Source organism: Hyperoodon ampullatus (genome assembly GCF_949752795.1).
Source record: "Hyperoodon ampullatus genome assembly, chromosome: 1".
NCBI lineage: Eukaryota > Metazoa > Chordata > Mammalia > Artiodactyla > Ziphiidae > Hyperoodon > Hyperoodon ampullatus.
Genome location: NC_136914.1, coordinates 34,601,327 through 34,617,931, shown reverse-complemented (window position 1 = coordinate 34,617,931; position 16,605 = coordinate 34,601,327). Strand labels below are relative to the sequence as shown.

Genomic DNA, 16,605 nt, shown 5'->3' with positions numbered 1-16,605 from the left:
GTGGAGCACGGGCTCTAGGCATGCGGGCTTCAGTAGTTGTGGCATGCGGGCTTAGTAGTTGTGGCTGACGGGCTCTAGAGCTCAGGCTCAGTAGCTGTGGCACACTGGCTTAGTTGCTCCACAGCCTGTGGGATTTTCCTGGGCCAGGGATTGAACCCGTGTCCCCTGCATTGGCAGGTGGATTTTTAATGCTGTACCACCAGGGAAGCCTGATAATTTATAGTTTTTAAAGGATTTCTCTTTAATTTTTGTTTTTTGATGTAAAATAAATAGAAAATACTATATAGAAAGAAAAACAAAAGGCTCCAATGTGGACTTGAGAATTACAAATGTCTTGGAGCCTATATAAAAAATATATGTTAGATTACAATGCAAATTCTAAATCCATATTAATATAAATTGTCATCGTCCAGCTTGCTATGCCAATGCATAAGTAAATATTTAACATGTAGAAATAAGTCACTTAGACTAAATTAGAAGGGGAATTAAGGAAACCTTCAAATGTGTGCAAAAAAAAATTGTGCATTTTATACTATGTGATAGGTTGAAAATTCTAAGATGTCTATTTTTTGTTGCTGTAGACAATATCAAGATTTAATGGTATATATGGCCTACAGTATATCAAGTCTACACACATACAAATTGGCTTAGTCACTCACTATTGCTCCTGAAGCAATTCATGGTCGTGGCATATTCAGAACTGCAAAGTTACTGAGGCTATTAGTTCAGAAAAAATAACAATAAATAAAAAATAGGCTATGTACTCCAGAGCAGTTTTGTCTCCTTCGAGAATCATCTGGTCTTATGTTGTTCTTATCCCAGAAATAATTTTTTTTCTTCTGTGAAGTGTTATGTCAACTTGGACTGCTGATCTTCGTTTGATATAATCCATCAAGACATGAATCCTATTGTATGTGAAAAGTCACTACAAGAAAATAAAAATCTAAAACACATTTGAGTTTTATTTTACTACTACCTTTATTATATAAATGTAGTACAGACGAAATACACTTTATTTGGTTGAATGCTTAAGCTTTCAAGTCAACCAGCTGATTCAGAGAGGAGTAAAATTTATTGTTGGAGAAAAAAATGATTCTAATAAAGATAATGACAATGATAATTATTTGTAGTAATGGGAGCTTCTTAAAAATGTAGATCTGAGACCTCTACACAGACCTACTAAATCAGAGTCTGCATGTTTACCAGATTTTCTGTGATTCCTGGAAAAATAAAAGAGAAGCACATTTTTTAGTGTCCCTAACTGTCCCCCAGCACTAGGGAAGGAAGAGGCAGACTGAGAGAGTCACTGCCAGTCAGTGCTCACAACTACATGCATAGTAGATAAACGATAGGAGATTTAAATAACTAGCAAACTTGTATCTACCTTAGAATAGTGAAAAATCTTGAAAAAAAAGACAGTGCAAAATTTATTTATGAAAACGAACAAGGCTTTATATAATTGAAAAATATTTTATTTAGGTAGGCCATCTATTTGTTAGGATGTCTGGCTTTAGGGACTGTGGAGACTTAGCAGTTTCTGCTGCATGTGTATGAAGCTGATTAGAATCTGGATTCAATTTCAGGCATCAAGACCAACTTCTTAGTCAGCACTATTAACTCTTCTACAGACGCCATTTCATTGACAGTAGGGCAGAAGAGAGGGGTTGATGAGCGAATTCTAATTCTGATGAAGATTTTTTCATATGTTGAACTGATAACGTATCTTGAACTAATTTCTGTTTTCTTCCTTTCTTGATTTACACATAAATAAACCCCTTCTTATCTCATGTCAGTTTTGTATGAGCGAACTAAACTAAGTATACAATTTTATATGATAAACCTTTTTTTTTTTTTTTTTTTGGCGGTACGTGAGCCTCTCACTGTTGGGGCACGAACCCATGTCCCCTGCATCGGCAGGCGGACTCAACCACTGCACCACCAGGGAAGCCCTATGATAAACCTTTGATCAAAGCCTAAAGCATTGTATAGCTTTCAGGATTGAAGTTTAAGGCTTAAAACTAATTTTATTAATTAGTTTTTATAGCTAAAATTCATACATCTTAAGGTTTGAATGTAGTAAAAACGACTTGAAAAGGATGGATTTTGTCATTTTCTAAATTTTTTTCACTTTTTTAACTTGAAATATAGTTGATTTACAATGTTGTGTTAGTTTCAGGTGTACAGCATGGTGATACAGTTATATATATATATATATATAATATATATATATATATATATATTTATATATATATATATATATATATACAATTTTTCAGATTCTTTTCCCTTATAGGTGATTACAGTATATTAAGTAGGATTCTCTCTAATTTTTTTTTTTTTTTTTTTTTTTTTTTTTTTTTTTTGCGTTATGCGGGCCTCTCACTGTTGTGGCCTCTCCCCCTGCGGAGCGCAGGCTCAGCGGCCATGGCTCACGGGCCCAGCCGCTCCTCGGCACGTGGGATCTTCCCGGACCGGGGCACGAACCCATGTCCCCTGCATCGGCAGGCGGACTCTCAACCACTGCGCCACCAGGGAAGCCCTCTAAATTTTTTAATGTAAATTCCTCCTCTCCTTTTTGGTTTTGCAGAAGAAAAATCTGAAGAAAAAATTTAAAAAGCAAATTTGTAAACCTGTGTCAAGAAACAAATATCCCAGAATTTACAATGCATTTGTCAATGTTTTACTATTTCATGATTAATTTACTCTCTCTCTTAAATTTGCTACATTTCTTAAAATTATTATATTTTGAATCTGATAGTACAAAAGGATACTTTTGGACTCAAATAAACAAGGAGGCCATTTTTTTGTTACACAAATGTATATTTTTGACCTTAAAAGTGAATTCACTTACTGGTTTAAATACATTCACAATGGTTTATAGAACTTTGCTTTATTAAGTAGCATAAACTACTGGGTATAAAAGATAGAGTGTTTCCAGGATCAGGATAATGATTTTGATGCTCCTAAAAATATGGACAATGTCTTATTTGTCATTAATGATGAAAGGTCAGCACCTGGTCATTGCCTAAATAAAAGTTGACTTAATTTATACATTTTATAGAGACTCAGAGACAATGCCACCTTTAGAGAAAGTGCATTATAACTGTATAAAAATGTGATGAATAAGTTCCTATAACAGCACAATATTCTTTTGTCTCAATTGAACCTCACTTTATGAAGCTATCATAGCACACGGTTTAGTTGCTACTACCTCTTCTTCTACTTGTCAGTGAAGACCTGCTGATCTCAGATATCCACTGTAAATATAGGTATTCTTATCAGATTTTCACTTATTTGCAAATTAGCCATGATTGCTGAATTTTCTTCTCTTAGAACCCCCCCACACCCCATAAATCTGAGGCCATTTCATTCAAAGAAATAACTTTCTCCCTCTCCCCTCAAACATCAAAGTAAAAAAAAGTGGGTTACGTCCTTTCACAGGTGGCTCATATTACACCGTAACAGGTCCAGTAGGTTCAGTTACACTTACTTTCTGAAATATCTCTACATCTTTAGGGACCACATTTCCACATTTTTTAGCAATATTTTTCTAATTAGCTTTGTTTGCATCGATTTTTGCTCTTAAATAATTTATATTTTAATTGAAATTTTGTTTTTTAGCTGTGTTTTGGGGTGACATTGCCTTAGACGATGAAGACTTAAATATCTTTCAAATTGATAGGACAATTGACCTTACACAGAACTCCTTTGGAAAATTTGGACATACCACAGGTACAGTTGATTATTTGATTCAGTTTGTATTCATTTAGAAGAAAATATACTCTTGAAATGCTAAAATACTCTTTAGATCATTTTTAATGTTCCAGTGATCAACTTTGATTTTCTTGATATGAACGATCCTATTTAGAAATTTAAGTTTTATTCATAGTTTTAATTTTATTAATTAATGTATTTAACAAAGATATTGTAGAGTTTACCATGTACCATGTACCGTGCCTGGTTTAAGTACTTTGCAGGTGTTAACTCTTTGAATCCTCATAATGACCCCATGAAGGTAACGGCTTATTGTGATTTACAAGTGAGGAGATGGAGATTTACAAGGTTACATAGTTTTCTTATTGTCACATAGCCAGGAAATGACTGAGTCAGGACCAAAATTCAATTCTGAGGAAGGTTAAATTTCATAGTCTTGAACATTATATTCAGTTGCCTCCTATTTGGATATTGAGATGCAAAAAGTAAATTATTCTTAGAGTAATTATATACAAACATTTAGAAAAATTTATATATCTATTTTTATAATTTTTGTGAAAACCTGGAAGAGAATTTCAATTTCAACTGTTTGAACATATTTGAATTATGCCTATATGAGACTTGTAATATTTTAAAAGACATTTGGGTCCTCATTTTAAAATATCCGTACTAAAATTTTAAAAGTATTTTATATTATCTTGATACAATTTTTATTCTGTATTTTATTTTGGAGAAAAATTGCAAGGTTAAAAATGTAAAACTTCTTTTTGTAGTTATTGCTAAAACATTTATTCAGTGTCATGCTGTTTGATTTCATTGAATCTCTCCTTCTGTCCAATGCTATTTTTATTTTCTTCTTGTATTCTATGGAAAATAAAACATATAGTTCCTCAGTGGTATCTAGCAGACAAATATATTTTAGTCTTAAGAGTCTTTGCCAAATTTACTTTTTTGCAGCTTTTTAATTGGACATGTTTCAAAGATATCTAAAAGTTGATAGGATAATGCAAGCAACAACCATATACCTTGAAGATTCAGCAGTTGTTCACTTTACCATATTTGCTCTCTGTATGTGTGTGTGCATGCATACATGTATAAGTATGTATAAAATATGTTGAAGTGAATTGCCAACAACATAGCTTTTCAATATTAAATAGGTTAGCATGCCCTTTTAAGAATTAAAGACATTATTGTACATAATCAAAATATTATTACATATAAGAAATTTATGTAAGGTAATAAAACGTAAATAATACAGTACCTAAAAATAATATGCTTTAGCCTTTTTACATATAGTGAGTCTTTTCGGAAACATACACCAAATATATGAGGGCAACTGCTTTGCAGTGTAATCGCAGATAGTACATTCCTATAGGTATGTTTATTGACAGACTCCAACTACTGTCTCACACTTAACATTGTCACAGACAACGGATTTGGAACAAGAGAACAATGATATAGCTCAGCAAAATCTTAAATTTATCACATTATATTCTCAATTTTTATTAAGATTTTCTTTAGATTCGAGCTTTATTCAGGTCATTTATTTAACCCATTGTCCTCTCTTTGTACTGGGGACATTCATTTTCTGTGATTTAGAACATTTTAATACTATGTAATTTTGTCATTTCATTTATATTAAGCTCTGAAATAGTAACATTTGGAAGTAAAATATCATTATTTAGATAAATAGCATAAAACAGAATTATACTGTCAATTATAAAAATCATACTGTAAATATATATGTGAAAGGTACATGTTTCAAAGTAATTTGCACTATTCAGTTGAATTTTAAACATCATAAAGAATTCTATATTTTAGTTTTTTCTAACTTTTCCCTTTCTTGTTAGTTTGTGCTGAATTGACTATATTTATTTTCTTATTTCAAAATGTATTGTCTTTCTCAAATATTTATTAGGTTTGTATATTTTTATTTAAAAAATTTTTACAATATATGAGAAATAAACACATATTATGAATTTTCCTTTTTTCTATTTCAATGAACTATTTACACAGAATTTTATTTATATTGCTATAAATATTATTCAAAATTATTAAAACATTATTGACTTTGAGAGTCTTGAAATGTTTTTCCTAGCCTATAATTATTCTTATGCTAATTACCTTAATATTAACTAAGACATTTCTTTTTTCCTCATAATTAGCCTCTTTCTATACCTATTTATATGTGTTTCAGACCTACCTTATATGCAATATAATTGTTATGCAAAGGTCATTTCAAATACATTTTTTACTATCCTTTAAAAATGTTTGTTGTAACTGCTTAGGAATGAATGCATTTAAGTATTACCTCATCTTTCTAAAATATTCAATGAAACAATTTCAAAAATTTTTCTCAAGGGGCACAGCAAAAATGTGACAATGTAATTCAAATAATTAAGTGGATTATTAGTGAACAAGCACTCTAACTTATTTGCCTTATAAGGACTTAATTGATATTTCCTATAAGAGGCTTATATAGTAATAATTTTTATTATTGTTTTTGTTTGTTATTAGCTTCAGTCTAGGTAATTAAGTTTCAGTATTAATTTCAAAGGGGAAAAAATATTGGAAGGAAATAGTTCAAACTATTTCCATGCAAGAACCGTTTGTGGTTTGTGTGAATTTCTGGTCCTCTTTCAGTGTCTTAGTCCAGAGGCTAATGAACCACTTGTTCTGACATCATTAGTGATCAAAATACTTGTTTGCTCAATGATACCTCTTTGTATTTGTCTATCAAAGATTCAAGGAGAAGGCAAAATAGGAGATAAAACTGGGAGAGCATTTTGTTAAAGCCCTGGAATGAGAATCAGAAGACTTGGATTTTCATCAAATGATCTGCTTTCTGATATGACTTTGTTCTTAAAAATGAAAGAAGACATATTTCCTTATGTCACCCTCTCCTCTACATTTTGAGATATAAAATTCTTTATATCGCCTTTATAAATTTTTCAAATTGCATAACATAACAATGTATTTTGCAGCTGGACGTCCTTTTGGATTCTCACCTTGTGAATTTTTTTAAATTTATGTTATTGGTTTTTATAAATTATAGAAACTAATTTTCAAAATTTATTTGAATACATTATAAAATGTCATATGCTATTAGAAATATCTCAAAATTTATCCAAGCTTTGGGGCAAAAGTTGCACTATACACTAGCTTTTTTTCCTGTTGCATTGAGAATTTACATACCTATGCTAGTCTAACATTTTTATTTCCATTTGCTGATTTGCTATCTGAAAATATTTAGTTTGTATTGGGAAAATAACTGGAATGCACTCAACAGGAAAGAACAACTTGCTGTCATCCTATATAATACTATGTGATGTCAAGGTCACAATGAAGAAAAATGTTTCAAATTATCAATAGATGATGCAATTGCCATGATGTCCAAATAAAGTCATTTAGATTGCTCTCTTAATTTCTCTTACCCCCTTAGTTTTAGTTACTAAAATTTGTTATTGTAGAATTTTTACCCTCTTCTAAGATTTATGGATATACATTACTTTAAGACCACATAAAAACAGATGTCCAAAGAGAAATCAATGTAGCCTATTACTATTGCTTATTTACAAGAACTTTAATTTACAGTGAAGTTAACTTATCATTTTCTTTTACTCTTTAAGGTGAATTTGGAGACCATGGTATGTCAAAGAAACGAGGGGCCCTCTACCAACTTATAGACAGGATAAGAAGAATTGGCTCTGGTATATCAATGTTTAAAGATTCAGACACTTGATGTACAGTGAATATTATACTCGTAGTAGTTCTGTGTGCCATTAAGCTGCAAATTATGGAAAGGATATATGTTGAGAAAGAGTTCTTTATTCATTGTTATTTTGTTAGTTGATATCCAATGTAAGTTTTTTAGAACTTAATTGGGGACATTTGAAATATTTTAGCTTATTTTCAGCTTCTCTTTAATAAAAAAAATGTATTAGGTGTTTATTTTATTGTTGGTATTTATTTCCAGTAAATTGGTATTTTTATCAAGCATGGAGCTACATCAGTTTTAGTCAAATGGAAAAATATCATGACTGTTTCTTTTGAAATAAAATCCACTTAAAGTAAATTGTCAAACTGATTAATTAGATTAAAAAAATAATTGAAAATATTTTTTACCCTTCCAAAAATATATATAGGAAAACATTCAGAGAAACTGCCTTCTGGCTTAATGACTAGTTAATATTTAAAGTATTGAATTTATTAATCACTATTAGTAGATTTTAGAGTTTATTTTTCAAGTCTTCTGTTCAAAGTTCATATCCTAACATTTCTTCAATTGATTAATACTAATTAAATATTTTAAAGTGCCTGCTTTTAAGGATTAATTTTCCAAAGTGAAGATACTTTGCTCCAGGATATTAAAATGTTAGACATGTTAGGAGCACAGGCATAGGGCGAATACATTCAGTATTCGTTGTTTCTGAAGTGTATGTAAGTGGTAAACTATTTGTATCAACAATGATATATAAATAAGAAAAAATAATCATGAAAATTCAGGAAAAATAAAACAGTGACAAAAAATTATGAAGGGTCACCAAGAAAAGCTAGTGACTGCAGACTTGAAAGCTCTTCCACAATAGACTGCATTTTATGTTGGCCTGTTCACCTTCTGTACTGCTCTCTAAATCTTTTCTGTTGTGTGGATATGAATCCCGAGGAAATTGAAATAGAGATAGCCCATTGTCTCAGAATCTGAGACCATATCTGTCTTATTCTATTTCATTTACTATCACTACAGTGTAATAGTCACAATTTTAAGCTTTACTACGGAATATCAATTCTGATTTAAAGGACTAGGGATTTAGCAGGAGTAAGAAATGTTTTGAACATCATAGGACTTTTTAAACATTGTCTTTTTAATTCTAGTGGTGAATTTCTTAGTGCTCTAGTAAAGTAGAAAACAAAAGAATTTTTCTGTGGCTTACAAAGTCTACCTGACTTCTGTCCACTGTGGGCTGTTGTATGGAAATTCATCAAAATTTACTCATAGAGCATTAGGAAGTAGTATTTTGACATGAACTACTTAATTATTTTAACACTTTTTTCAAGTATGTGATATAAATGAAGTTTTTCTTTAATGCATTTTGACTTCAGGCATATTTATATAAATGTGTAAATAAGACATTTTACCTTGTCCTTTAAGAGGTAAATGATTCTCTGACCAAGGACTTCTGTTTCACAGAATGTTTTAAATGTCACTGCAGGCTTGGAGCAAAACAACACAGTTAAGGAAAAAGTACCTCTAAAATTCTCAGGGCAAAATGAGAAAAATCGAGTTCCCAGAGCTGCTACATCAAGAACTGAAAGAGTATGGCCTGGAGGTGTAATTCCTTACATTATAGGAGGCAACTTCACTGGTAAGATATTCTAAGAGAGTCTATTTTGATAAAGAATTAATAATTATCATATAGATTAAGTGTATATTTTTAAAGAATACTAACATATAAAACATAGTATTAAATGAAACATGAGAAATATTCCATTCACCTGAGTTGTCAGTTAGGGTGTCTTGAAATTTAAAAATATATTTAGTCTTGAGTTCTAAGAATCTAAAGAACTATTCTGGTTTTTAAATTGAATTTCAAATGTACCCATTAAATCTGGAAGCTGATTTCAGCTGACAGGAATAATGTATGTCTTGTTCACAGAGCCTTGTACACACATACTTGTAGAGACAGTAAGCTCAGGCCTACTGATTATGAAGGCAGTGTCCACTCTCAAGAGTGGCTCACTGCAGTGCTCAGAGCTAGTATTCTTTGGCTGATGATAAAGGTGGTGTCTGACCTGTGTAACCAGACCTGGGATGGAAGAGCCCACTGTTTTATTAATGTCATGCCATTTTTCCAGGCAGCCAGCGAGCCATGTTCAAGCAGGCCATGAGGCACTGGGAAAAGCACACATGTGTGACTTTCATTGAAAGAGGGGATGAAGAGAGTTACATTGTATTCACATATAGGCCTTGTGGGTAAGTAGAACCAGGGAATTACTTAAGTAAATTTAGAAGGGGAAAAAAAATCCATAGGTAAGATTCACTTTTTAATGTTTGCTTAGTATTTTGCCCATGAAAAAATATGAATTTTACATAAGAGAATATTATATATTAAATAAATATACTCTTTGATCACAGACCTCTGTGCATCCTCCACCACCACAGCTGCCTTTCCTTCTGTTCTAACTATATGGTGGCATTGCCAACATCCCACTAACCTGAGTTAGAAACCTCAGTGTTGTTTTTAATGATTGATTTTTTAGTGATATCAACAGAAACATTTCTGCTGATATCCACTATGTCTTATGGTTCCCACTTTTATCCCATATCAGTGCCCTGGTCCATTCATGTCTTTGTCCTCTCACACCGGCTGTACTCCAACTGCTCTCCAGTCTTGCCTCACCAATTCACTGCCACTAGAATTATCTTCAAAAAATACTCTTCAGAGCAAAATACTGCACTTTTTGAGATTCCTCAGTGTTTCCTCCTACAGTGATATTTTCTAGATTTGCTTCTTACAGGATAACAGTACTCTCTTCAAAATAAACTATTCCATAAGTCGTGAAAATGCTGTGTTAAATTTCAATAGGTATTTCTACAAGCAGTGTGCTAAACCTTACTAATATTCAACGAATTGAAAGAAATATAGAATACAGTGTTCCCTAAACTTATTTTAAAATGGGAACACCCATCTCACCCTGTTAATAGTGAAGAACGCATATCAGTATTCCAGAACACATTCTGGGAAATGCTAGCCTGAGAATAAAGCCTAGATGCTTGGATGTAACTTTTAAGGAATGCCATGAACTTACCACAGCTTCCATCTGCTGCTTCTGCTGCCACCACTTCTTTCCACAAATCCCATAATCTAGCCAAGTTACAGTAACAGCAGTTCTCCAAGCAATGCTGTAACTTTAAAAGATTTTTCGTTGTGAAAACTTTCAAATTTTTTCTCCCTATATTTCCAGTTAGTTGGAATTTATATTTAAATATTTGAGTATTTAAATTGTTTCCATTTTTGTTTGTTTTTTTGCTAAGAATACTTGATAGGGTGTGCTGTCTACTTTACACTGCATCACATCAAGAGGCACATGTGCCTGGACCTACCACTTTAGTGATACTGTGATTGATCAGTGGATTCAAATGGTGACAGCCAGGTCCCTCAATTGTAAGTTCCCATCATTGCAAAATAGTCATTTTGTCATGTTGTTCTTTTCTTTTATTGCTTCTAAATTTATTAGCTGAAATTCTTCTATAAAGAGGAATTATCTTTAATTAACTATAAGTATTTGAATACCCTCTATTAAAGTTCACATAGAGAAGTAAAAATAAATGCATAATTCCTTTGGATCAAATAGTTCATGCCCTAAAGACACATATTTTCAGGGTGGAGGAAGTATATATTTCACTAGGTATTGGGGGCATTACATCATCTGGCTTTGTTCCACCATATTTTCCTAGAACATTGAACTTAACTTAAAAAGTAATGAGTTTTAATTTTGGCCCTACTTAAGTGACATTAGGATAAATTATACATTATTATTTTTCTATATATTTTGATAATACCATAATTTTTTTAGCTATGACTTATTTAAGCAATGTTTTCTTCTAAATTACTCTAATTACTTACTCTTGATAAGTTTTGGTTACATTTGAAGTCCCTCCCAATTCTTTATATGTATTTAATATTTTTAAATATTAAGGACCTTTTAAGGTCCAAATCTAGACTGTCCTTCCTTCCTTCTGATTATCTAATAGGAGTGGATATAGCTCAGATTACACATTTCTAAATATATAATGTATTCAAATCAATACATCTTTTCTTTACCCACCCTTCAATTCTGTAAATACATGCAAAGCACCAATCATTTATTATTTTATTGCTCAAATTCTGTTTGTAACAAATTCATATTTATACTCATTTTCTTTTATTAATTTGGCTCTTTTCAAAGTTTTCCATTTCAGTTGTTTTATCCTGCTAAACTATTTTTCCCCATTCACTATCACTCCTTCATATTTGTTTTTGTGACGTTTTAGTTGCTTGAATGCCTTTACTTTCCTTTTTCATCAGTGGAAATCTTTCACATATTTCATGCTCACCCATTTTTGAGCTGCCTGCAGTGGGACTTTGCTCTACAACAGCTATAATAGCTCCATTTCCACTGTTGGTTCACATGTCTACCTTCATAAATGATGAGGGCAGGGAGCTTACCTCTGTGTCCCTCATGACACACAGCACACGGCTTTATAGGTAGGTGATCAGGAATGTACCAACAATTTACATGTCAGCTAAAGTACATTGTGTGTAATCCTGAGATTAAAAAATGTAAGAATTAGGGCTTCCCTGGTGGCGCAGTGGTTGACAGTCCGCCTGCCGATGCAGGGGACACGGGTTCGTGCCCCGGTCTGGGAGGATCCCACATGCCGCGGAGCGGCTGGGCCCGTGAGCCATGACTGCCGAGCGGGCGCGTCCGGAGCCTGTGCTCCGCAGGGGTAGAGGCCACAACAGTGAGAGGCCCGCATACCACCAAAAAAAAAAAAAAAAAAAAAATTAAGAATTAGAAGGGGGTTTGAAGAACATGTACTTCATCAATTTAGAGATGTGAAAACTGAAGTTATGACTTTCCCCAAGGTACTTAAATCTGTAGTTACATTCCTGAAATTAGACTCTTGAGTTTATTTGTGACTGTTATAGTAGTAATGTTGCATTTTGGTGATTTGTTTTGGTGCTCATTTTCCAGTTCAAAGTTTGCCCTGTATTATTTTTTCAGTGATAGGAAGGATGATACTTTTTATAAAACATGATCATTGGCCTGCTAATCATTCTAATCATTTTGTGACTTCTAAATTTCATTTGAAATTACCAGTATTGTCCACAATTTCATTAAATTATGGTTATTTCATCATTCTTGCTATGATAATGCTGCATTTATATATCATAAAAATCAATTTAAATTATTAAATAGCTTGACAGTTGGTATTACACAAAATAGGGAAGGCCATCTGGAATAAGATATATTTTGAGTCAAACATTTAACACTCTGTTGGATTTAGTATTGGGTCTTTTTTCCTATAAGAGCTGTGGCATATAATGTATCACATTTAGCAATACCTAGTATAAATATCCATAGAATATGGAGAACTTTTAAGGTGGTGCCATTGATATGGATGACAACATTTATCAGTTCTGTTCCTAGCTTTAATCTAGAAGGCAAATGTGTCTTATTACTTCTTATCACTGTCATCACTTTCATTGTGTTTACCCACTACGTCAGTCAACTTGTAGCTCTTGCAATTTTTAAAAATAAAAGCTAAAATAATCTCCATACTTATGGGAGGAATTATTAAATATGGAATCACCTATATCATTTAGGATATTATATTTCCCATCTTATTCTGCTACAGTCAATTTTTATTCAATAAATATTTATTGGGTGTCTAATTCCATATCAGGCCTTTGATAGGTGGGAAAATAATAAAATTTTAAAACGCAAACAGTAGAAATCAGATCTTTTTGCCCTTTAGCTCTAGTGTATTTCCTATTTTTAAGTTGCATTTAATCATACATTATGTTTATATATATCTGTATGCATGTTTTTAGGTATATGATATCTTTGCTTCATCTGCAGTGGGTATAAGCTTTAATCCTCTATATTGACAAAAGGTTTGAACTGGGCTATACATAATTTTCAATGAATGTCTACTAGCTTCAGTGGCATTTATTTATTTTACAAGATTATTAATTATAAACAGCAAAATGTGAGACCATTTAATAATAGAAGTTGTTTGATTTTATTCTTTGTTAAGTCAGAGATTTATGTAACTGTATTTATTACCTTCATCTATTATATGCTGATTTTTAATGATTGCTAAAAAACAATCAAACAAACAAACGTAGAGTTAACTTATTTTCTTATTTTCTAGATTTCATATGCTTTAATTGTATTTAACTTTGGTCAGTTTGATTATTCAGACTGTAACAGTAGTCACTTATTCATTCTTTCCTATTGAATTCTCATTTTGTGTCACTTACTGTACTAACTTTGGGGAATATAAAATTGAATGTAAGTTGTTTTCTCTCTGCAAGGATGTTATAGTTAGGCAGAGGAAGTGTGCTAGCCAGGATTCTTGTTCTCAGGCAACAGAGACTGGCTAACTTAAGCAGGAAAAAAATAGTTTTTTTAAAGGAATTTATAGAATTATACTAATAGAAAAAGTGGAGAGACAGGCTGAAGGAGGAGTCTCAGCAAGAGCATGTTGAACCCATCACCTTGAGCATTTCCACCACTTCTTTGGATGCTTGCTGCTAATTACTAGAGTCTTAGCTCTGTCCTGCACTTAGGAGATCTGTTCTTTCAATAAGTATTTATTAAAATTTTTGACTTTTTATTTTTCAAAATTTTTCCAGTTTTATTGAGATATAATTGACATACAACATACTGTTTTAGGTGTATAACATGATGATTTTAGACTTGTATATATTGTGAAGTGATCACCACAATAAGTTTAGTTAACATCCATCATCATATTTAGTCACACGTTTTTTTTTTCTTGTGATGAGAACTTTTGAGATCTACTCTCTTAGCAACTTTCAAATATATGATATGGTATTGTTAACTTTAGTCACTATGCTGTACATTACAGCCTCAGAAATTACTTATTGTGTAACTGGAAGTCTGTACATTTTGACCCCCTTTCATCCATTTCACCCACCCTTAGCCTCCACCTCTGGCAACCACTAATATGTTCTCTGTAACTATTGAGTTCTATTATGTGCCAGGCTGTATTCTAGGAGCTAGCATTATAGCATGAGCAAAACAGGTACACATTCTGTCCACCAAAAGCTTACATTCTAGGTGGGGAGGCAAAACCCCTGCAAAGATAAATGAAATATAAAATGTTTTAATAGACAATAAATTCTAGGACAAAAAGGAAAGTAGTGTAAGTGGGATGGAAGGACATTTGCACAGAACTTGAAAGAGAGGAGGAAACAAGCCATATGTATATCTGGGAAACAGAGTTCCTGACAGAGAAAATAGACAGTAACAAGGCTCTGAGGCAAGAGTATGTCTGCATGCTCAGGGCACAACAAGGAAACTTCATGGCTTGAGTGGAGTGACAGGGATGATAATAAGAGATGAGATCTCTATGGTAAGATATTTGTGTGTGAAGATTGTGTAAGATCTTATAGTTTTTTTTTAAATAAGTACTTTGATTTTCCTCTGAGCAAAATAGAGAGCCTGTATCAGTCAGCTTAGGCAATTTATAACATGGTAACAAACAACTCCCATATCCCAGGAGCTAGAGCAACAAACACTTACTCCTTACTCTTACTGTGTATCCGCCACTGGTCAGCTGTAGCTCACTCCAGAGTTGTCACTATTGTGTCCAGTCTGATGGAGAAGCCTCTTTTTGGAACCTTGCAGTTGTAGCAGAAAGAATAGAAACAATATGGTCAACCATATTTGCTCTTAAAGATTCTCTCCAGAAATGACACAGTTTGTGCTCACATGACATTGTCCAGAGCAAGTCACACGACTAAACCCAGCAACAGTAGGGTAGGGATGTATAATTATCTCCTAGAGAAGGGTAATGAATACTTTTGAATATTGACACGATTTGTGACATAATCATTGGAGAATATTGAGTAAAGAAGTGGAGTAATCTGAGTTTACATTTAAAACATATCTTTATGCTGAGAAAAGACTGCTGTGGGGAGAGCATAAAGCTTACAGGCAACTTTCTTTGTGCGTATAGGTTTTGCTCCACCAATCCGAGACCAAAGTAGGGAATAGCGGGTTTTGGATTACCTTCTTACTCTCTATGGCTTAGTGAGGCTTCTCTAAAATTGGTAAAATATTTTCTTGAGAGGACAGGTAGGGCTTATAATGGCCAAACTTTAAAAGCAGCACTCAAATTTGAAACAGAAAATCAAAAGCCATGTACAAGAAAACAGCATCAAACCTGGATGGAATTAGAAAGAAACTCAGACATGTTAAAACCATGTTTTTATAAACTGTGCATATTAAAAATAAACTGTGCATATTAACCTGTCATTCCATACATAATTGTATGTGCATATATTTAGCTATTTAGTCATTTGAGCATCTAGAATTCTTCCATTCCTGGACCTGTAGTATTTCAGAAACCAAACCACCACATTTTTCTTCACAGGACCATTGCAAAAGCCAGCGTGAAATGTATTTTTGCTTTCCATTATGAAATCCCATCTTATTTATTCGAAATTGTTATAGGCAAAATTATGCTAATAAAAGGTGTTTTAGATTAAAACAGTCAACCACATTGCTTGACTATCTCCTGGATTTTGACTTGCAAAGTACTTTTTCCTCTGAATATAACCAGCAAAAATGATTCAGTGTGGGTAATTTAGTTGCTGTATAATCCTCAGATATTTCACTTTCATCACTATTGCTTTATGGTAGCAAATATTTCAGTTTAAATCTCTCCAAAATTTGCACATTTTGAGTTTTGCTACACCTAATACTTTGCTATTTCAGTATGTAATAAATAACTATGTATGTATAAGTTTAAAAGTCTTGGTAAAAAAAAATCTACCTGAGAGCAAAAATACAATTCCCTGATTTTTTCCCCTACCAGTTACCTCACTTTTCTTTTTTAATTGATTTATTAAGCTTAATTAACTGTTATAATAGATTCATAAATAATAAGTTGAATTACTTCTTCTAACTGGCATTTAAAACCTACACAAATAATTGGAATGACAAATGTGCTTACTCTGAAAAGTGAAATTTGTGAAATGCATTTTAAAAATTTGGACAATTAAGTTTGGGCAATTTCCTCCTTTAACTTAAAAAATTAGAAAAGGTGTTCAGTGTCCGGCACATTATGATTCCCATCTATTCAAGACCAGT

General features: G+C 32.6%; 1 protein-coding gene across 2 annotated transcripts in view; it reads left to right on the top strand.

The window, feature by feature from the left end:
- The window catches only part of TLL1 (tolloid like 1), a gene marked incomplete at both ends in the record, with an annotated part of 266,853 nt that overhangs the window by 106,087 nt on the left and 144,161 nt on the right, over positions 1-16,605 (top strand). For both annotated transcript variants that reach the window (XM_079702857.1, XM_079702856.1), the window contains 4 exons: positions 3,622-3,732; positions 7,344-7,424; positions 8,928-9,080; positions 9,571-9,688. In XM_079702857.1, coding sequence (XP_079558983.1) covers positions 3,622-3,732; positions 7,344-7,424; positions 8,928-9,080; positions 9,571-9,688 — 463 coding nt within the window. The remainder of the gene's footprint in view (positions 1-3,621; positions 3,733-7,343; positions 7,425-8,927; positions 9,081-9,570; positions 9,689-16,605) is intronic.